Genomic DNA, 22,225 nt, shown 5'->3' with positions numbered 1-22,225 from the left:
AGTAAAAATGAAAAGGTATAGTAGAATAAATCTAGTGCTAATTTACTTGTAAATTAGAATTGTGCCATTTCATTGAAGTAGTTAGCTTGTGATGCTAGTTACAGCAAATTGTGCTAGCTTAATGGGAAACCAGATAAGCTAAATGAAAGCTTCCTATGAACATTTCATGTAAGAAAACTAAATTTAATGCCAGCTTACTGGTAAAAATAAATGTAAATGTAGAGAACATGCAAAAATAAGGCTTGAGAAACTTTGTGTAAATGCATTGATATGCAAGACTTTATTTGACATTCAAGACTTTTTTTTTGAAGGGGAAAACATTTTTCATTTTACATTTTGAATTTGAGTTTTTGAGTCAGAAAGAGTGTTACGTTCTGTCTGTTCTGTCCCATAAGTGGGAGCTGTAAGCAACATATTGGCAAATGTTCATGTTTTGTTCAATAAAAGAAATAAGCATTGATAAAGTTCTTCTTACAAATAAATCAGAGTCATGTGTTTTAATTGTCTCCATTTTGCAATAATGTCTGCTGATGACAAAATAAAATGTTTATATTTTTGTTTATGACTTAATAATAAATAATTAAATAAATAATTAATTAATAAATAATGTGTGTGTATATATATATATATATATATATATATATATATATATATATATATATATATAAATAAATTAAATAATTCCCCTAAATTACTGTAATTCCAGAGCTTTTTTTTTTGTGGAAAATTCCCAAAATTCCCATACCAAAGTTTCCATGGAAACTTTCCGGGAATTTTCCGCCCCTTTGCAACCCTACTTAGAATACATTTTTGGGACTTGTTGCTGGGATTTTGATTCAGGACTTTATTTTTTCTGGCTCTTGGATTACATTTTTTGACTAAGGTTTTTTGGCTGCTGATTTTTGGGTTTTATTACTGGGACTTTGACTTAGGACTCTGTTATTTTTTCTAATTCCATTTTTACCTGGGATTATTATCTGCTGTCACTCTGCCCTCACGCTGTCTTCCTGGATTTTGCTAAGTGAGTTGCGGACTGTGTTGCTGCGCCTGCTTCCTGCCTGTTCTCCTCACAAGCCTACTCATCAGGTACTCTTCAGTTCATTTCCAGTAGTTGTTTATTGGGTCCAATCTGTTCCCATGGCCTCCGGGTCATGACAGAATATATCCACCTCACCATGGACCCAGCAGACTACGATGGTCTCAGATCTGCATTGGCTAAACAGGGTTCTGTTCTTGGATCCCATCAGCAAGAGATCATAGCTGTTCACAACAGCATGTCCTCCATCACCGATATCCTACAAAGACTCTCCTTACAGGTGGTAAGCCTTCAGGCTTCAATTGCAGGCCGACCAGCACCAGCTCCAACCAGTCAACTGGCCACTCTGCCCCCCATGTGAGCCTTGACTCCCTGCTCCACAGCTGTAGGATGGTGCACCCGGGACCTGCCATTCATTCCCCTCACAGTGCTCCTTAGCCATGGGACTTCAGGTGTCTGCTTTCCCATCTGGATACTCCCGTGTAGCTTATGTCATCACACTCTCTTAATAGGAAAAGCACAGGAGTGGGGAACAGCTGTTTGGGATGCCAGGAGGCCCTGCTATTCAAGTTTCAGGGAGTTCACTGAGGAAAATGCAGAAAGTTTTTGACCATTCCCCCAAGGGTAGGGAGGCAGCAAGACAGCTGATGGAGCTGAAGCAGGGTGCTCATTCAGTTCATGATTATGCCATCGAATTCTGGACTCTTGCCACAGCTGTTGACTGGAATGTGAGTGCCTTGTATGACACCTTCTTTCATGGGCTAAATCATGTCATCTTGGATGAGATTGCACCTCATGACCTTCCTGACAGCCTGGTAGACCTGGCCATTGTCTTGTGGCTGCTGCCTGGCTTGACATAGAAACTGCTGTCCAAAATGTCCTGCCCAGTGCTCCAGGACCAGGTAATGGTCCACCTAACTGTCAGGATGTGCCTCCTTGTGTGCACTCCCAGGTGCTTCAGTGGGGGCACAGCTGCCTCCTAGCCTGTCACCCTGGGGCAGCCCAGACCCTTGCCGTACTCAGGCAACGCTTCTGGTGGCCAACCATGCGGCGAGACGTTAGGACCTTTGTGGTGGCCTGTGACGTCTGCTCTAGAAACAAGACAAGCAACCAACCTGTTGCCAGACTATTAAGACCCTTACCTGTACCTCGCTGTCCTTGGTCCCACAGTGCGGTAGATTTTGTTACTGGCCTCCCCAGCTCCAAGAGTAATACTTGCATCATGACGATCGTCAGTCGCTTCTTTAAGGCTTCTCACTTCATTCTCCTCCCTAAGCTGCCTTCAGCTAAAGAGACGGCAGAACTGTTTATCAACCACGTGTTCCAGATTCACGGTCTGCCTACAGACATTGTCTGACAAAGGTCCTCAGTTCTCCACTCACTTTTGGAAGGAGTTCTGCAAACTCGTTGGGGCCAATCCCAACCTCTCCTCAGGTTACCACCCCCAGTTACCATGGGCAGACAGAGCATGCCAATCAGAAGCTAGAGGTCACTCTATGATACCTGATGTCTGGTGATTCTTCCTCCTGGAGCCAAGTGCTTCCCTGGATTGAATACACCCACAATAGTGTCCCCTCATCATCCACCGGACTGACTCCCTTCCAGTGTTGCCTCGGTTACCAGCCCCCTCTTTTCCCTGAACAAGAGGAGGAGTCATCTGTTCCTTTGGCTCAAGCCTTTGTCCGATGCTGTTGTAGAGATTGGGCATGTGCCAGACGTCACCTGTTTACATACCAGTCACATGTACAAGAGGATGGTGGATCAACATCACAGGCCGGCTCCTGTCTACCGCCTGGGACAAAAGGTCATGTTGTCCACAGCCAAACTCCCTCTCAGGGTTCCCTCACGTAAGCTGGCCCCCAGGTTTGTTGGCCCATTTCCTATCTGTAAGGTCATTAACTCCATGACTGTGAGGTTGGCATTGCCCGAGTCTATGCGGCACCTCCACTCATCCTTTCATGTCTCCCAACTAAGATCCCTGATCTCCAGTCCCTTCTCCCCCCCGTTCCAAGGCTCCTCCCCCTCCCAGGATCATCGATGGAGGGGAGGCCTACACAGTCAAGAAACTACTAAACAAACATAGACGAGGTCAGGGGTTACGGTATTTGGTCGATTGGGCCCAGAGGAGAGGTGTTGGGTGCCAGCACATTTCATCCTTGGCCCTGTGCTCATCAGGGATTTCCAGTGCAAGAACCAGGAGCTCTGTCTAGGATGTCCAGAGGTGTCTGTAAGGGGGGGGTACTGTCACGATCCAGCCTGGAACTTCCAAATCCTGACCTATGCCTTTGCGCTCCACTCCGTGTTTTTCCCATTCTCCCTATGCTGCATTAACACTCCTGTTATGCATTTACCATTAGCCACTCTATATAAACACACTGAAGAGAATTACACAATGCGGATATATACTTGCCATTAGTTTTATTAAGTTTACGTTCACGTTTATGCTCACACACTGTTCCCTGATTTGGTTTATGTTTTTGGACTACAATTTTTGCCTGCTGATTTTTGGGACTTGTTGCTGGGACTTTGATTTAGGAGTCTGTTGTTTTTTCTGGCCCTTGGATTACTTTTTTGGACTAAGATTTTTGCCTGCCGATTTTTGGGTTTTGTTACTGGGACTTTGACTCAGGACTCTGTTATTTTTCCAGCTCCGTTTTTCCCTGGGATTATTATCATCTGTCACTCTGCCCTTGCTCTGTCTTCCTGGATTTTGCCAAGTGAGTTTCGGACTGTGCTGCTGCGCCTGCTTCCTGCCTGTTCTCCTCATGAGCTTACTCATCAGGTACACTTCAGTTCATTTCCAGTAGTTGCTTATTGTTTGGGTGGCACGGTGGTGTAAGTGGTTAGCACGGTTGCCTCACAGCAAGAAGGTTCTGGGTTTGAGCCCAGTGGCCGGTGGGGGCCTTTCTGTGTGGAGTTTGTATGTTCTCCCCGTGTCTGCGTGGGTTTCCTCCAGGTGCTCCGGTTTCCCCCACAATCCAAAGACATGTGGTTAGGTTAATATGGGACGGCCTTGGGCTGAGGTGCCCTTGAGTGAGGCACCTAACTCCCAACTGCTCCTCGGGCGCTGTTAGCATGGCTGCCCACTGCTCTGGGTATGTGTGTGTGCTCATTGCTCACGTGTGTGCATGTGTGTGTTCACTGCTTCAGATGGGTTAAATGCAGAGAGGAAATTTCACAAGTGTGTGATGAATAAAGTTGTGTGTGTGTGCTATTGGGTCCAATCTGTTCCCATGGCCTCCAGGTCCTGACAGAATCATTGTACTTTCACCAATACCTAACCTTAACCCCAGTTTATACACACAGATTACACACACACACACACACACACACGCACACAAACCCCAGAACAGATTATACCAGATTCTACACACAGAGAACCCAGAACACATTATACCAGATTCTACTAGAATATACACACACAACCCAGAACAGATTATGCAGATATTACAGTATACACACACACAGAACCCAGATCAGATTATACACATACAGAACCCAGAATAGATTGTACCAGATTCTACTAGATTATACACACAGAACCCAGAACAGATTATACACAGATTATACACACACAGAACCCAGAACAGATTATATCAGATTATACACACACACAGAACCCAGAACTGTAAGGGTGGGTGGAGGTATGGTGAAGTTCGGATCCAAATGCAGAACACAGACAGTAATCCAATAAATAAGATGATTTAATGCAGGGAAGAAAGGGTGTGGCAAAAGGTAAACAAACAGGACAAAAAACAAATGGCAAAATGAGAACAAACAACTTGACAGAAACATGAGACGGGCAAAGACAAAAACGCTAGCGCAAAAAACCCTGAACAAGAAAAGACCCTTATGGCCCTTTTCCACTACCAACATGGCTGAGTTGGGCTGAGCTGTGCCGTGCTGAGTCGAGCTGAGTGGGGCTATTGGCGTTGCATTTCGACTACAACTGCGCTGAACCGTGCTGGCTGGAAGTGGGTGGACACATTGGGTGGAGTTAGCGAAAGTGGGTGGACGTCACGTGATGTCGTTAGGCGGCGCAAACAGTGACATCAGTGATCTTTTAAGCGGTAGTCTCACGACCCGGATAGTAAACAATAAACATGGAGGACATGGAGTCGTTAGTGTTGCTGGTCTTGGTGCTGTGGCTTGTTGTCACCGAAAACGCCAACAGATACTGACAAGAGCATATAGATGAGGCGAGGCACATAAGGCTTCAGAAAGAGAGGGAACTTCTTCAATTCCTTCTCAATGAAGATGACGAGGACGATGGAACAGTTTCTGACACGGAGTACGAGCTCGCTAGCAAGAGACGACGTGTAATGGTAAGCTAACAGTTAAATTTCTAGCTTTCCACCCTGTCTCGTATAGTGCAACAACATTGTAAATCGGCGTGAAGTACTAAAATGTGTTGTGTTGTGTGCATTTCAGGCGGTTATTGGAACACGCCGCACTCCTTCAGTGTGGTCGTTCAACCGGACATCTGAGTGGTGGGATGCAATTGTGCCCAGTTTCAGTACAGCGCAGTGGATTGAAAACTTCCGGATGTCCGAGGAGACATTCGATTACCTTTGCAACAAACTGCGTCCAGCTATGAAGTTGCAAGACACGACCTTTCGAAGATGCATGCCTTTAAAAAAAGAGAGTGGCTGTTGCGCTTTGGAAGCTTGCTACTGGCTCTGTATACAGGTCGGTTGGGCATCTTTTTGGAGGCAGCATCCCGTCTGTGTGTTGATGTGTGCAAGACTTCTATGCTGCAGCACAGGCGCTGTTGGTGCCCGAACTAATCCGGTTTCCAAACCAGGAGAAGTTTGCTGAGATGTCAGCATATTATGAGAACAGATGGGGTCTCCCACATTGTGTTGGTGCGATTGATGGGTCTCATATACCCATCATTGCTCCACAAGAATATCACTGTGACTATTTTAACCGCAAAGGCTGGCACTCTATTATCCTGCAAGGTGTCGTCGATGGTAAGGGCCTCTTCTGGAATGTTTTTGCTGGAATGCCAGGGAGCTTGCATGATACCAGGGTTCTGAGATTGTCAACCATGTGGGAGCTTGCCACCCGAGGAAACCACTTTCCTGCTCGCACCAGGAACATTGGCGGGGTCAATGTCGGGTACTACATCTTAGGAGACTCGGCATACCCTTTGCAGAATTTGGCTCCTGAAGCCATTTCAAGACACAGGGCGACTCACTCCAGAACAGCAGACATTCAACCGGAAATTCAGCCAAGGTCGAGTTGTTGAAAATGCCTTTGGCAGACTGAAGGGGAGGTGGCGTTGTCTGCTGAAAAGGAATGACTGTGATCTCTCACTGGTGAGGTCCATGGTGGTGACTTGCTGTGCTCTTCACAACCTATGTGAAAGTCATGGTGAAAAATACAATACAGAGTGGGACCCTGCAGCAGTAGCATTGCCACTGCCAGGTGTTGCAGGGCCACAAGAGGTTGAAGAGGAGGGCAGAGATGTTCGGGAGGGGTTGATGCGTTACTTGTTGACAAACAGTTAAATGTGAAGTAACACTTCCTGTGTGTGTGTGTGTGTGTATATATATATATAAGTAAAATTTTTCTTATTGCTGATGACACCTGTGTTGCAGTTTTCCTGCCCTCTCCTCAGTGATGTTGTCCACCCACTACTTGCGCATGGAAACAGCCCCTTTTTTTTTTTTTATTTGTGCCTTCAATCTTTGAATAAAACACCAATGCAATAGATCCATCTGCATTTTGATTTCAGCTTTTAGTGACATCACAACATGTATTTGGTTTGTCTCATAGTGCAGCATTCACGATACACGAGGAGGCAAATATCAAGTGCACATATGAAGCATTGTTTTCATGGTCAAGTTTTCACCAGCTGTAACTGTTGGAGTGTCAGAGTATGTTTACAGACGAGCATCCCATGATCTCATAAACCCAAACTATGATTTTCATTACAGATGTAGGTCTCAATTACTTGTATGTACAGGCAATCTTGGTCATTCAATATTTTTATGTAATAACTAATCCCTCCACATCTTCAATTCTGATTGACTCAGTGCCTCTGTGATGGTCTTTAATCATGTATATTTATGTTGTCAGTCAAAGCTGCCATTTTCCAGCACTTATGAAATGCATGTGTAACATGCACATTATCACATACTATCTCAATTCAAACAAATACAACGATCTTAAAACATATTCTACACAAACACTTTGTATTTTGTCCCTTGGGCTCATTACAGGGGCCTCATAACCCTATGGTCAGGTTACCTGGAGTCATGTGAAATGTGAGGGCCCCCCTTTGTCTACTGAAAATGATGCAAATGACACATTAGGCTGGTTCACTGTGAGTTAATCTAAAAAATCCACAGAAATCAGGATAACAGATGAAGAAAATACATGGATGTACGTAGACAAAAATAAATTAAGCAGAATAACTAGGCCTATAAAGTAAATAAAACAGACAGGAAAAAATATAAATAAATAAAAGCTAAATGAAAAGTAAATAACCTCAGCAATGCAGATGTTTAGATAACCCTGGAGTCTGGTGACCTGAGGTCAAGTGTGAGCCACCCCCCCCCCCCCTTTTTTGTCTACTGAAGATGATGCAAATGACACATTACAGGGACATTAGGCTGGTTCATAGTGAGATTGATAACCCTGAAGTCAGGTCACCTGAGGTCAAGTGAAAACATGATGAAGAAGAAACCTACAATTGAGCTGCTAAAATCATGTCTAGAATAAGAAATAAGTTGTCTTTGCATAATTCTCCAACTTAAAGGTGGGGTATGAGATTTTTTTCAGGAGTATTTTTTACCATATTGCTTGAAAAGCTCCTCACACCCATGTTGCAAGCAGTACAATAGAAAGTTTGACCCAAAAACGAAATATTTTAATCCAGTCTACAGTGTAAAATAAAGGAAAAACGCCATCCAATCATATCGAGGTACCACCTCAAAATGATTGGATACTGACACGTCAATCAGACTGAAGCCCGCGAGCAGCCCGTCCCTTCTGTGTGTGTGTGTGTGTGTGAGAGAGCGAGCAGCCCCTCCCCCAACCCGCACGCTGAGCAGGGAGAGACAGAAATGCATAGAAAAAGGTCCCTCCAAACAACGGGGATTTACACGAAAACGGAAGGAGATAGTCACAAAATTCTTTCACAGTGAGCGCCACAAGGCTCTCCTGAACACACGGATGTAATTTTTTTGTCTGTAGTGTAAAAAATGAGGTCACTAGAGCGAGTTAAAAATGAGTGACTTTTCTGCCAAGTTTATAATGGCAGTCTATGGGGCTGCGCGGTTGTCCTCTCCTCACTTTCAGGCTTCTCATTCAAAAACTGCAAGTCCTATCGTGTAGGTAGACACATTGTGTGAATCAGGACAAGTGTGGCTACTAGTTTTGGGAAAATTGTGTGTGTGGAGTGAAAATTGGGGCTGAAAACACAGTTTAAATGAGAAAGTTTGAGCTATTTTTCCAAGCTCTCTACACTCTAACTTAACGAGACGCGGGGGGTGGGAGCATGGCGAGGGCGGGCTTGTTTCTTTTCAAAATATGGCTTGCGGGAACCGTTATTCCAAAATCTCGTACCCCACCTTTAAGTATGAGTTGAATGTTTTGGGGTTGTAAATGACACATTACAGGGGTATTAGGCAGGTTCATTGTGAGATTGATAAGGTCAAGCGGTCAGGTCACCTGGGGTCCCCCCATTAAGTCATGGATGGTTCAATGCAATATTCAGAAACCTGTTGTCAGGTTAGCTGGGTTCATTGCCACATTATGAACCAGGTCAATACATTTATTACACAAGGCATTTTGTTTTTTTTCTGTAAAACAACTCTTTATTAAAACTCGTGCAATTACAAATAAAACACGTGCAATTAAAAATAAGGTGCAAAATTTAAGTGATTCAAATGACAAACATACAATGACAACGAAACGACGATGGTGAATAGTGCAAACTATATACATGGGCATGAACTATATACAAGCGCGTTGTGCAATAGTCAGTGGACTATGCATTGTGCAGAGTCAGTAGTCAGGGATCAGGGAACCCAGAGTCAGGGGTTTGTGGTGCGTGTGGCAGCCATCGCCTGCGCCATCCGGTCCAGCACCCTGAGTAGTGCTTGCCCAAAAGGCCTCAGACTGAGCTGCCTGGTGGCTTCGTGCAGCGAATTCTAACTCCCTCGCAGCACGGGAGTCTTCCAGCATCAGCTCAAAGAGCCGTTCCCGATGGGCCTCACGCTGTTCTCGCTGGGCCTCACGCTGGGCCTTACGCCGTTCGTGCTGGGCCACACGCTGCGCCTCATAGCGTTCGCACTGGGCCTCTGCGGACGCCTGCAGCTCACGCAGGACAGTGCCCTGTTCCTGGAACAAGCTCCTTTTCCTCTTTCCTAAACAATGGAGATATTCAAAGAGAAACATATAAATGGGGGGCAGTAGACATTTTTCATGCTGTGATTCCTTTGCAACCAGTGAGACCATACCAAACATAATGTAGGCTGGCCAGCTCACTTTTGTTAGAGATTACAATGCTGTATGTCTTCATGTTATGCCTGATTTTCTACAGGAGTGGCAGAGTGTTTCTGGTGGTGTGACTGGGTTTGATTTGAGAACCCAGAACTATTGTGATCACTTGTGAAGTAGCTACTGTTGAAATGCGTTGTGTTGCAACCCAGAATACAAGTCAATGGAATTGTACACGTAAAATTATTCAGGCAATTCGTTGTGACAACAAGACAAGATGTATGTTTAGTTTGCACATACCAGCGTGAGGACATGGAGCGCTCACAGCCAGCACTTGCGGTTCCAACGCCGGTGTCGAAACTCCTGCAGGCGTGAAGTCTGCAGACAGGGAGGGAGTAACATTTTCGGACTGTTCCAAGGTAGGCGCCAGTTCTGAGGTGGATGCCAGTTCCGAGGCGGACTCCTCCTCAACCAAGTCTTTGGGGGGGAGAAAAAAAAAAAAGGTGTATGAAATAAGGCAGAGCAAAAGACACACACGTAGTTCTCACATGGCAATACTGCTTGGTATGTAGTATCCTATGCATTCGTTGTGTTAAAAACCACACCAACGTGTAACAGCTATTGCTAACTCAAAATGGCAGAGCAAAAGACACACACGTAGTTCACACATCACAACACTGCAATACTGCTTGGTGTGTAGTTTCCTATGCATTCGTTGTTAATGTGTTTAAAACCGCACCAAATCTAGCAGCTATTGGTAACTCAAAATAACTGAAACGTGACTTACCATTATCTATCGCCTCCAACAAAGGCATTGCGGTGTCAAGACCCGTGTCCCTCTGGTTCGCCGGACGGTGGCCGTAGATAGCGTCCATCTGGTCGTACCATTTCCACCGCTTTCGGCTAGCCCCACTTTGTCCGTTGTGGTCCTTCACTTGCCTATATTCACTCTTCAGCTTCTTCAGTTTATCCTGGCACTGAACCACGGTGCGGGGATAACCGTGTTCCGACATCAGCCGGAATATCTCCTGGAACACCTTCTCATTATGCGTAGCACCGTTGAGACTTTTCTGAATGCGCTCCTCAGCCACAACACAGAGAAACGTCTGTGTCTCCACGATGGACCACTGGCTGGCCTTTCCTTGCTTGGGTTGGTCTTCCATCTTCTTTTCTTGCTGATCATCTTCGTTGTAATTCTTCTTCCGGGTTTACGGTGTTTACAGATGGTGGTTATTTAAAGATCCCAGCGTGCTCGCAGGGCGTGTGTGGGCATGTGAGGACACTCCTCCTCACCAATCAGTGCACAGGGGAGTGTCTCCTCACGCTCCTAGCCCGACTCAGCACGGTTTGGCTCGCTTCAGCCTCGCTGCAAAACGGTGCGAGTTTTGGGTGCTGAGTGGGGCTGAAGTGAGCTGAGTCGTGCTGCTCTGAGGTAGTCGAGCCATGTTGGGCCAAAGTGAGCTGAAGTGAGCTGAAAAAGGGTAGTGGAAAAGGGCCATAAGTGCAAGAAACCATGACTCAGAAATAACCCTTAGTGCAAAAAACCATGAACCAGAAAAACGCTAGTGCAAAAACCATGAACAAGAGAAAATTGCTAGAGAGAAAAACTATGAGAAGCAAGAGAGGCACAGAAACTGCTAGAGAAGCAAACGAGACATTCTGGCAAGGTCTGAGTACCGCATATTTATAAGCAGCGGTGAAAACCAGGAAGTGAATGCAGGTGAGAAGAAGGAATTCCTGTCCCGGATCCGGATCGGTGCTGGCGTGAGAGATCTGTAATCTCCAGAGTGGATGTCCGGGGCGGAACATGAGAATAACAGATTATACCAGATTATACTAGATCAGGGCTTTTCAAAGTGTGGGAGAGTCAGCCCCCCCTCGGAGAGCAAATAAACAGCGCCCCCCCCCTTACAATTTTTGTTGTTGCTGTACTTAATGTTCCATTCGTATTTTTAAAAAAATGGTTGTTGTACACATTTTTTTTCTTTTTCACATTTTAAACATCTGTGCTTTTTAAAACATCTTGTTTTACACGTTTTAAACATCTCATAGCATCGTCAGCTAGCACCTCTTGGCAGACAACATACTGTGGCAGTGGAGCATCTTCAGATCCAGTCCATAAAAATCCAAACTTTAAATAATCGTGGTCATACTTCCTTCTTTTTTCAGTCCCCCCAGGATTCCGCGGGCCTTTTTTGTGATTGTTGCGGGCTAAAATGTCTGATGTTGTGGGGGTTTTCCAAAAAAATTGCGATGAAAGTTGCGGTGTCTTTTAGGTTTTTGTTGTGATTACATTGCGGGAGGAAGTGAAAGTTGTGAGAAATTGTTGCGATTTTCTCTTTTTGTGATTAAAATTGAGTGATATGTTAAATATTAAGTTATTACTGAAAAACTATTGATTAAAAAAAATAAAAAGACACCGAGAAATGGTCCTATAAACAACTTTACCAAAATAAAAGATTACCAGGACTACAAAAATGCAGAAAAATAGGCTTTACTTATCCAAATGCACCTGTTGGTTCAAAAGTTAAGTGCAGAGAACCTCACAGCACAACATGAAGTTACCTTAAAATATAATATAAATGCCTCAGCTTTCATGTAAGAAAAAAAACCTATTAATACTAGTGCTGTGTGCAGGCAGTCTCTCCTGAAGACTAAATTAAACAATAATTATAAACTAATAAAATAAATGCTCAGGCTTCATAGAAGAAAAAACAATTTGAACAGAATCTCACAGTATGATGCTGAAGCTGCCTAAACAATGGAAAATAAAATACCATTTTGGCAAAAATGTTGGCATCCATTAATTTCTTGTATTAACTAAAAAAAAAAAGTGCATACAGCCCTTCACTGTAAACATAACACACTTTTTCAGTAACAGAATTCATGCAATGTTGCCAGATACTGCTGACGTTTTCCAGTCCAAAATATGTTCAAAACCCACCAAAATGCACTTGAAACCGCTCAATCTGGCAACACTGCACGCATGCTGCTTCTCTTGAACGGAAACACGGAAGTAAGGCGGAAGGTAGTTTGTCGACGTCACCTCAAGACGACGCCAACGATTGGTCAAATTTGCGGGAAAGTTGCGGTGATTGGATATAATTGCAACACCGCCCTGAATTCGCGGGGATTGGTTGAATTTGCGCTGAAGTTGCAAATCGCAACATCCTGGAGGCTCTTTTTTTGCTTGGCCCAGACTCTGTCTCCTCACTCACTGTAGCTTTAGGTACTAAAAATCAATCCATTTTGTCTCCTCACGTTGCTCCCCCCAGGGGGGGCGCGCCCCACACTTTGAAAAGCCCTGTACTAGATTATACATACACAGAACCCAGAACAGATTATACACAGATTATACACACACAGAACCCAGAACAGATTATACACAGATTATACATACACAGAACCCAGAACAGATTATACACAGATTATACACACACAGAACCCAGAACAGATTATACACAGATTATTATGTAACGGCAGGCTCGTTTACCATCACATAATGAGGGAGACGACAACGTAAGTTTTAAGAAATTTATTTAAACAACAAAAAAACGTGTCTAGGGATAAAATACAGGAGTATATATAAGACTGTGTTCAAAATAAAAGAATGAGGCACAAGGGGAAAGAGTAAAAACTAAGGACAGAGAGAGAGCAAGCAGGTAGTGCCAGTCAAAACAGAGAAAGAGAGAGAGCCTAGTGAGGCCATAGGCGCCAGCCCCTTTATAGCCCCAGCTGGCATTACAGGTGTACCAAATTAGGTAATCAGGTACCAGGACCCAGCCCTACCCGTGCACTGACAGTGCTGGGCCTGAAGGGGGCATAAACGGGCGTAACACCTCCCTCACTAAAAAGAGGTTTACCCTAGTAAACCTCAAACTCCAGTCATCAGGCCAACTACCCCTTACCAGGGTCCATCACCAAAACAGCAACTTGTAGATCCTGGGCCCTAGGACTACAAAAGCAAAGTGAACAAGACAAAAAAAACCCACCAATGTTATATTAATAAAAAGAAAAACACACATATTAGGCTCTAGATAGCGCATCTGCTACAACATTATCCTTTCCCCTAATATGTAAAGTTTTAAGTGGATATTGCTGTAAAATCAAACTCCAACGCATAACGCGTTGGTTTTGATTGCGCATACGGTCAATGAAGACTAGAGGATTGTGATCCGTATATACCTCAATGGGTCTCGAGGATGAGCCTAAATAAACTTCGAAATGCTGAACAGCTAGAATTAAGGCCAGTGCTTCCCTCTCTACAGTGGAGTACACCTGTTGATGTCGGTTAAACTTTTTACTGAAGTACCCCACTGGATGTTCAACGCCATCAGAACCCAGCTGTAACAGCACAGCCCCAGCACCACTCTCACTGGCGTCAACAGCAACACTAAACGGGCAATCAAAATTTGGGGCCAAAAGCACCGGAGCAGACGCCAGCAAAGCCTTTACGTTGTCAAAGGCATCCTGACACTTGTCAGTCCACTGAAATGGAGCTTTGGAACTAAGCAAGTTTGTCAGAGGCAACACTACAGATGCAAAATTTTTACAAAATGCCCTGTAATATCCTGTCATCCCAAGAAATCTTCGGAGTGCTCAACGGTCTCCAGGCACAGGGAAACTACAAACTGCTTCAACTTTGGCCCTTACAGGTCGGACTTCACCTCCACCCACCACCTTACTAAGATAGATAACACTAGCCTTGCCAAACTCGCACTTAGCAAGATTTACTGTTAAGTTAGCTGCAGCCAGTCGAGAAAAAAGTTCTTTGATTTGATCAATATGATTAGACCAATTACTACTGTATAGAACAACGTCATCTAAATATGCATCACACCCACGCATCCCTGCCAAGACTCGATTAATGAGTCGTTGGAACAGTGGCGATCCTAGAGTGATTTACTCCCCGGGCGAAACCCCCTGCTGGCACCCCCCCGCCTGTCTTTTTTTTTCGGGGTTTTTTTTGGGGGGACCTTTTTTTTTTGCCTTGGGACCGATTTTTTTTTTTTTTTCGCGCCCACGCTCGTGCCCCCCACGTTGGGCTCTGTATTAGCCAACAGAATGTTAACAGCTTTACATGGTCGTTTAAACATTTCTCGTCATGTGTTGTACGTTGCAGACACAGCCCATTATAAATTTGCTGTTACCAGAATGGCAATGATCAAGTCATAATGTATTACTTAAGACTCTGTGTAATGTCATAGTAGTGTAGTACTATGGTAGTAAAGTCTTTTTGATGACTAGTACAACGTTCCGCTGGCGGGATTGTGCATATTATGGGGCTACGACAAGTTAGGCACACACACACTGATGACGTCACCTGCGCAACTTTGGTATCGAGGGCTACCGCATGACGTCACCGCGCCGCAAGATTTTGTAAAGCGCCATATTGGAAGACCAAGTACACATCTATGCAAGTACATACATACATAAAACAAACTACACCTGAAATGTAGCCAGGGCCAGTTCTGCCCTAATCTGGACCCGGGTGCAACATCCCGCAACCCCCCCCCCCCAAAAAAAAAAAAAACAACAGTCTAAATCAGGACAACCATCACATAACTATAAACATTTTAGATCAACTATTTTAACTAAGTGGGCTATAATCAATAAGCCTGCAGGCAGCCACGGCGGGCTGCCTCAGAAAAGTAACCATTCAATGACAACTGAAAGCCTGCAGCCACAGCGGGCTGCCTCAGGAAAGTAACCATTTGTCCTACCTTAACTCGTTTTGCATTTTCTGCCTCCTTTTTTGTATTTTCGACCCTCCGTTTATTTTCTTTCCTTTTCTGAAAACCCGATTTGTGTCCAGACATTTTGTTCTGCTACCAATGAACTAACTCGTTAGGTCTCGTCTCTCGAGCCCGCGATGATTCCCGTGGGAAGGGCAACAATTGATACATTTTTACAAACAACCAATAAACAGCCAGTAGGGAGGTTGCAACGTTCAGGCTCTCCTTTGCTCAGAGACACTCAGTAATGCACTTATTCTCTGTCTCCTGGCAGAAAGCTCCTTGGTTTGCTTGTGTCTCAATCACAGCTGGTATTCTGTAGAAAGACTTCTTTTCACCTTTCCATCAACTTTGTTGGAACACCCTAACACAGCACAAAAGTTTACCATTGTAGGTTTATGATGACTCAAGTGCCTCGTGGGTTTAAATTCCATGCGCTGCCGTTATTTCCCCCTAATCACGAGTTTGTTGGTCTTCCAATATGGCGCAGGGTTTGTTTACTTCTGGTTTCTGGTGACGTCAGTGAAAAGGGTCTATTGGGCTTCCCCATCCAAAATGTTCACACACACACACACACCCGCCCGCCCGCCCGCCTTGTTTTTTTTTCGGGGTTTTTTTTTGGGGAGACTTTTTTTTTCGCGCCCGCGCTCGTGCCGCCCCCCCCACGATGCCGCCCCGGGCGGCTGCCCGGTCGGCCCGCCCCCAGGACCGCCCCTGCGTTGGAAGGTAGCAGGAGCATTCCTAACCCCAAAGGGCATGACAATACTGCAGGAAAATATCTGGGGTTACAAAAGCAGATAACTCTTTAGCCCTAGATGTCAGTGGGACCTGCCAGTATCCCTTTAAGAGATCAAACTTACTAACAAATTTAGCAGACCCAACACCGTCTATATAGTCATCACAGCGTGGTAAGGGGCAACAATCAGGTTTAGTAACTGCATTAAGGCGTCTATAGTCAGTGCAGAAGCGATAACTCCCATCAGGCTTGTTTACTAGCAGGCAGGGAGAGCTCCATGCACTAAAACTTGGCTCAGCAAGGTCATGCGCCAACAGGTAGTCAACTTCTTGTTGTAGCAGTCCCCTCTTCGTAAGATTGACCTGATATGCATGTTGTTTAATGGGCTGCGCACCACACACATCAATATCGTGCTCAGTAACAGAGGTATGAGATGGAACATCAGGAAAAAGACTTAAAGACTTAATCAACTCAATAACATCTGCTCTTTCCAACTCAGTCAAATGAGAGAGGTGTGAGGGCAAGTCTGCTAAAAACTGAGTTCCGTAGGCGACCCACCACCACTGCCTGTTATGGGCCCCTAACCCCCTCACCCAACTCCTCACTGACAGGATACAAAACCATAGAAGTAGCCACTGTAGAAGGCCCAAGTGCAACACCAGTAAAATCCACTTCGGGCATGGTGGAAACCAAACTAACAGGTGTAGGTGCCAACAAATTAAGAACAAATTAACCTTCAAAAGGTTGATGTGGCAAACTTGCACCTTCTTCCGACGATCTGGTGTGCTCAATAGATAGTTACTGTCTGACAGACATTTTACAACCTCATATGGACCACTAAATTTAGCTTGAAATGGGCTACTCAAAAGAGGCAAAAGTGCAAGGACCTCATCACCTGGAGTAAAAGTACGCTGCTCTGCCTTGCGATTAAAAAGTCGCTTCATTTTTGACTGAGCTTTCTCAAGCTTATGTCTTGCAGCAGCCCCAGCCTCATAAAGGCGGTAGCGAAACCCACTAACATAATCCTGAACATTAACAGGAAGCTTATCCACACGCCACTCATCTGCCAAAACTGCAGTTGGGCCTCTAACCACATGCCCAAATACCAGATCATTTGGGCTAAAGCCCAGACTTTCTTGAACTACCTCCCTGATGGCTAGCAGTAGCCAGGGTAAACCCTCTTCCCAATCAGACCCAAGTTCTACACAGTAGGACTGGAGGAGGGACTTCAGAGTCTGGTGGAATCGTTCTAGGGCCCCCTGACTCTGGGGATGGTAAGCACTGGATATATTATGTCTCGCTTTCAATTGTTGCAATGCCCTTTTGAACTGCTTAGACATGAAATTGGACCCTTGATCACTCTGAATGACCTTTGGAATTCCGAATGTGGACATAAAGTTACTCAGAGCCTTTAATACCAACTTGGCAGTGATTGATCTCAATAGGTATGCTGCCAGATACCGAGTGGATTGGCACATCACCGTCAAAAGGAAGCTATGCCCCGCCTTAGAGCGGGGTAATGGGCCAACACAATCAACAATAAGATGTTCAAAAGGAGTTGACACTACTGGAATGGACTGCAATGGAGCAACAGGAATCCGTTGGTTAGGTTTACCAGTTAGTTGACACACATGGCATGACTTTACATAAACAGACATCTTTTCGCATTTTTGGCCAAAAGAACCTACGCATAATCCTATCATAGGTCTTTCTGACCCCAGTATGTCCAGCTACACCACTGTGACCTAGATCTAGAATTGCCTTCCGAAATTTTGATGGAACAACCACTTGCAAAAATGTTTCAAAGTGGATGTTTTGCCTAAACACATCTCCTATATAACAGTCCATCCTGCAAAAAATAAAGGGAGTTATTATACTGGGCCTGCTCAGATGCCATCTCAAACAAAGGTTTTAAAGAAGAATCAATGGCCTGCTCCTTTATCAATTCCTCACGTGAAACCTTAAACAAATCAGGCAAAGAGACATCAAGCTTGTCATGTAGAATAGCAGGTGTAAACTCACCATCAGCAACTTCTAAAGGAGGGTCTACCTTCTCAGCCATATTTCCTCCTTAGAGTCATCACTTCCAACAGAAGTAGTCGCTAGCTCCCCCTACAGGCAGGTCAGAGGAAGTACCCTCTACAACACCAGGTGAAGTAAGAAATGTATTCTCTAAAGGCACAATATCAGAATTGATACCACGTTTTACCATGGCACGAGTAACAGCACACGCTGGAAACAAATCTAGGTTACCTAGTGGACTTGGGTCAGACATAACTGGTAACTTTTCTTCAAGCAGACAAACGGGCTTAACAATAGGTGGAGAGACAGCATCAGTAGAATCCCAAACTTTCCCCCCAGCTAAATCATTACCCAAAATAAATGAAACACCGGGTACAGGGAGACACTGACGCACTCCCACCACAACATCACCGGTGACTAGCCGAGAAGACAAATGAACTGTGTGTAGAGGCACCTGCATGAACATCATTTCAAAACCCCTTAGTAGAACATGTGCACCTGTGGCACTACTTTCAGAAAGAGGCAAAACATCAGCCAATATAAAAGATTGAGCTGCTCCAGTATCTCTCAGTATGCGCACTGGCACACAATATGACTCACCCGGCAAAGACACCAAGCCATCAGTAACAAAGGGGGTATAGTCAGCATCAATACATTTACCTACTTCAGTAGCAACAGTAGACCCAACACTTATGGCACCAACAGACTGACCCATCCCACAAGAAGTCACCAAGCCAAAGCCTTTGGCACTCTTGTTCTTTTTGTTGCGAGCTGCACAGTCATTTGCCTTATGCCCTATCTTCTTACAGTAAAAGCATGTGACTGTCGCTTTACTAGGGGAAGGGGGGCGAGTAACGTTAGAGGAAGACGTGGTGGTATCAGAGGAAAATGCATGCTGCACATTTTCCCCACCAGCAGGCTGTTTATTCCTAAGAGTATCGATGTTTGCTCAGCTGGCTACCCCAGCGGCCATCAGGAACACGCTTGTGCATCAGCACGTATTTGTCAGCAAGGACAGCAGCTTCCTCTAATTTAAGCACTTCCTGCTCATTCAGATAAGTAGCCACAGTATCAGGCAGACAATTTTTAAAATCCTCCAAGAGAACCATCTGTCTCAGGTCTTCTTTGGACACTACTTTCAGCGCACTGCACCATCGATCAAACAGTGTTTCTTTTTTTCGTGCAAATTCTACGAAAGTCTGCTGCTCTAACTTCTTTGTGTTCCTAAAGCGTTGGCGATAAGCCTCAGGGACCAACTCATAAGCATGCAAAATTGTCTTCCTAACCGTATCGTAATCCTTTGCCTGCTCAACAGCTAACGCAGAAAAAACCTCCTGTGCCTTACCAATGAAGACACACTGCAGTAAAAGAGGCCATACCTCTTTGGGCCAGCCAAGTGTGGTTGCTACCCTTTCAAAGTGAGCAAAGTATCTATCCACATCCTCCTCAGAGAAGAGTGGAACAAGCCGTATATTTTTAGCAACATCAAACTTGGGTTGCTGGGGACTAACAGAATCACCTGTGGGTGGTGTGGGCTTACGTGAACCAAGCTCCAACTCTAGCCTTCGCATGGCCAAGGCATGTTCTCGCTCTTTATCACGTTGTTCTCGCTCTTTATCACGTTCCTCACACTCCAACTCCAAGCGTTTCAACTGCACCTGAAACTCGAGTTTCCTCAACTCCACATCCCTCTGAAACTCTAGTTGTTTCACTTTAAAAGTCCCGTCCTCGCTCTCAACCTTAGGTTCATCTAACTGTGTCTGCAGTTCAGATGTAGTCGTCATTTCACCTACCACTAACACACCTTTCTCCTGTAACTGATCTCTAACTGACAGAAACAATGACTCCTTTAAACTTCTCTCCTGTGATGTAATCTGAAGTTCATAATATTCTGCCACTTCACACAGCTGTGCTTTTGTCATTATTGCCAACAAGTCTTCAGACAGACTGGCACAAAAATCTTCGACAGGCCCCATTATTAACTAGACTAAATTATAATAGGCCACAACTAACTGTGAGAACAGCTCCCTACTCTCCCCAATAGGTGCAAATTCAACACAGTGTAATTTACAAATGCCTAACCCAGAAGCAATCAAATAAACGAGGCACAGAAAAAAAAAAAAAACTCAGCTACTACTGCTTTTCTCTCACTCACAATAATGATTAAACTACCATTACACAACGTGCAAGAAATGCACAGAAACTGGTAAACACCAGAATAAATCACAAACGTACTTGTCGCAGTATCAAAGCATACGCAAACAAAGTTAAACATGCACACCTCACCTTACAAAAGGCTACAAACTAACAAGTTGCAAACAGCGTAGCGCATGCACTAAATGAGGCACCAACCTCCACAAACTGCAACTTCAACAACTTAATTAAGCGCAGCGAGACAGATCACCCAAACACAGAACATCCATCGATCTAAAAATAGATCCGTGAATGTTCTACGCGGTACTCCGCACACAAAAAGTAGCCAATTAATATGAACACATTCTACTGACAAATAAACAGAGGATAGACTTACCACATCCGCCTGAACCACTTACCCCAACGTGACTCCAGGTGAGACCATCAGCCGGTCGCCGGCGAAATTCCTACAGCAAATGAAACACAGTCCTCTGGTAACCTAATTACCTAGCCCCAGAAGCTAACTAAGGTGGTGTTTACATTAGACCGTATCAGCGGATCATCAGATTAACGTTTTTAAAACGATTCGCGTGCACACAGCAACGCCAATACACGATACGCTAATCACATGACTATTCGGCACGCAAGTTGAAATGTGTCAGTGCGGCTCAGCACTTCCTCCTCAGCGGCTGCACTCCAAATCACTCCGCCCTGAACAGCGAGTGCCCTCTGGAGGGTGCGCACTCCGGCCCTGCGCAGCTCACAGAGCGCGCGAGTGAAGCGCACGAGCAGTGATTCGGGACTGAGCCGCTGTGTGTGTGATCCCAGTGCATATCGGGCATGCGCAAGTCACTCACCACTTGCAAGTGGAAGGATGGCAAGCCTAAAGACAATCATAACTACACAATGGGCAGTATTTGCATCTTACCATGAAGAACATTAAGAATGACAAAACAAAGCATTATATTCATACTTTTATACTCTTTAATGAAAAACAAAAAGGTGATACAAGGCAGAAACAATAGCAGGAAGTGAAGTCCGCGCCGTTTTTCAGCAGTCGCATCACATGACCAACGTGGCATGAACAACACCAGCGAATCAGGAAGGTGGATGTCACAGTGACGTTGTCCAATGACGACGTCAGCTAGAGCTCAGCACTGCGTTTCCTCGTATCTCAATGTTTACACAGCACTGGATCAGATACGAACTGGGTTGAATACATGGGCCCTGGAGGATTCAAGTTGTTCCGCCTGTGGAGTCGTTTCCCGGCGTTTTAATGTGCACGGACAGTGCATCCGCGACGAAAACGAGACGGATACGGTCTAATGTAAACACCACCTAACCTTGCTAGTCTTCAGGAGCCTGCTGGCCTTGGGGCGGCTGGTTAACGCTAAACTCGCAACAGTGTTACACTGTTCGAAGCGTGCCCCTGACAGGAGAGATAACTCCCGACCAGGATTACCCCCAAAAACAAATAACAAAGGCAAAATAATAACCAGTGCACCGAAGGAAAGGCAATACCCAGCTGGAGCACTCTGCCTAACCAGAGACTGCAATTAAGCCAAACAAACCAAACAAATGGGCTCACCTGAGACCACTTGAGTCTATGATCCAAACCAATTAAAGTCCCGGACGAGCCCCCAAATTATGTAACGGCAGGCTCGTTTACCTGGATGCCTCCCTGGGGAGGTGTTCCAGGCATGTCCCCCTGGGAGGAGGCCCCGGGGAAGACCCAGGACACGCTGGAGGGACTATGTCTCTCGGCTGGCCTGGAAACGCCTCGGTGTTCTTCCCGAGGAGCTGGCCAAGGTGTCTGGGGAAAGGGAAGTTTGGGCTTCCCTGCTTAGACTGCTGCCTCCGCGACCCGGTCCCTGATAAAGCGGAAGAAGACGAGACGAGATGAGACAGGCTCGTTTACCATCACATAATGAGGGAGACAACAACAAAAGTAAGTTTTAAGAAATTTATTTAAACAACAAAAAAACGTGTCTAGGGATAAAATACAGGAGTGAGGTTATGCGTGAGTGGATACAAATAAAAAGGGTCAGTATATATAAGACTGTGTTCAAAATAACAAAAGAATGAGGCACAAGGGGAAAGAGTAAAAACTAA

At 45.0% G+C, this 22,225-nt stretch overlaps 2 protein-coding genes across 3 annotated transcripts in view; one reads left to right on the top strand and one right to left on the bottom strand.

Moving 5' to 3' along the window:
• The window catches only part of LOC132893653 (SPARC-like), a 70,739-nt gene that overhangs the window by 23,681 nt on the left and 24,833 nt on the right, over positions 1-22,225 (top strand). The gene's annotated exons all lie outside the window — the stretch shown is intronic.
• Positions 8,967-20,587, bottom strand: LOC132893838 (uncharacterized). Of its 2 annotated transcripts, XM_060932992.1 has the most exons (4): positions 20,533-20,587; positions 10,275-10,958; positions 9,788-9,964; positions 8,967-9,414 (listed from the first exon to the last, which is right to left on the bottom strand). In XM_060932992.1, exons 2-4 carry the CDS (start codon positions 10,648-10,650, stop codon positions 9,053-9,055), a joined length of 915 nt encoding a protein of 304 aa, XP_060788975.1. In that variant the 5' UTR covers positions 10,651-10,958; positions 20,533-20,587; the 3' UTR covers positions 8,967-9,052. The 2 variants fall into 2 exon arrangements, with proteins under 2 accessions (XP_060788975.1, XP_060788974.1); XM_060932991.1 differs by lacking the exon at positions 20,533-20,587 and having other exon boundaries at positions 10,275-11,120.

The sequence above is a fragment of the Neoarius graeffei genome, chromosome 11, assembly GCF_027579695.1.
Source record: "Neoarius graeffei isolate fNeoGra1 chromosome 11, fNeoGra1.pri, whole genome shotgun sequence".
Classification (NCBI taxonomy): domain Eukaryota; kingdom Metazoa; phylum Chordata; class Actinopteri; order Siluriformes; family Ariidae; genus Neoarius; species Neoarius graeffei.
Note: the sequence above shows the minus strand (reverse complement) of the source record. Positions and strands in the feature narration are given on the sequence as shown.

What these genes read in the sequence shown, in the direction of transcription:
- LOC132893838 (XM_060932992.1), bottom strand. Translation starts at nt 10,650, where the DNA reads ATGGAAGACCAACCCAAGCAAGGAAAGGCCAGCCAGTGGTCCATCGTG. An exon ending in GTTGGAGGCGATAGATAATG is followed by an intron (nt 9,965 to 10,274) that starts GTAAGTCACGTT and finishes TCCCCCCCAAAG; the next exon opens with ACTTGGTTGAGGAGGAGTCC. An exon ending in CGCTCCATGTCCTCACGCTG is followed by an intron (nt 9,415 to 9,787) that starts GTATGTGCAAAC and finishes TCCATTGTTTAG; the next exon opens with GAAAGAGGAAAAGGAGCTTG.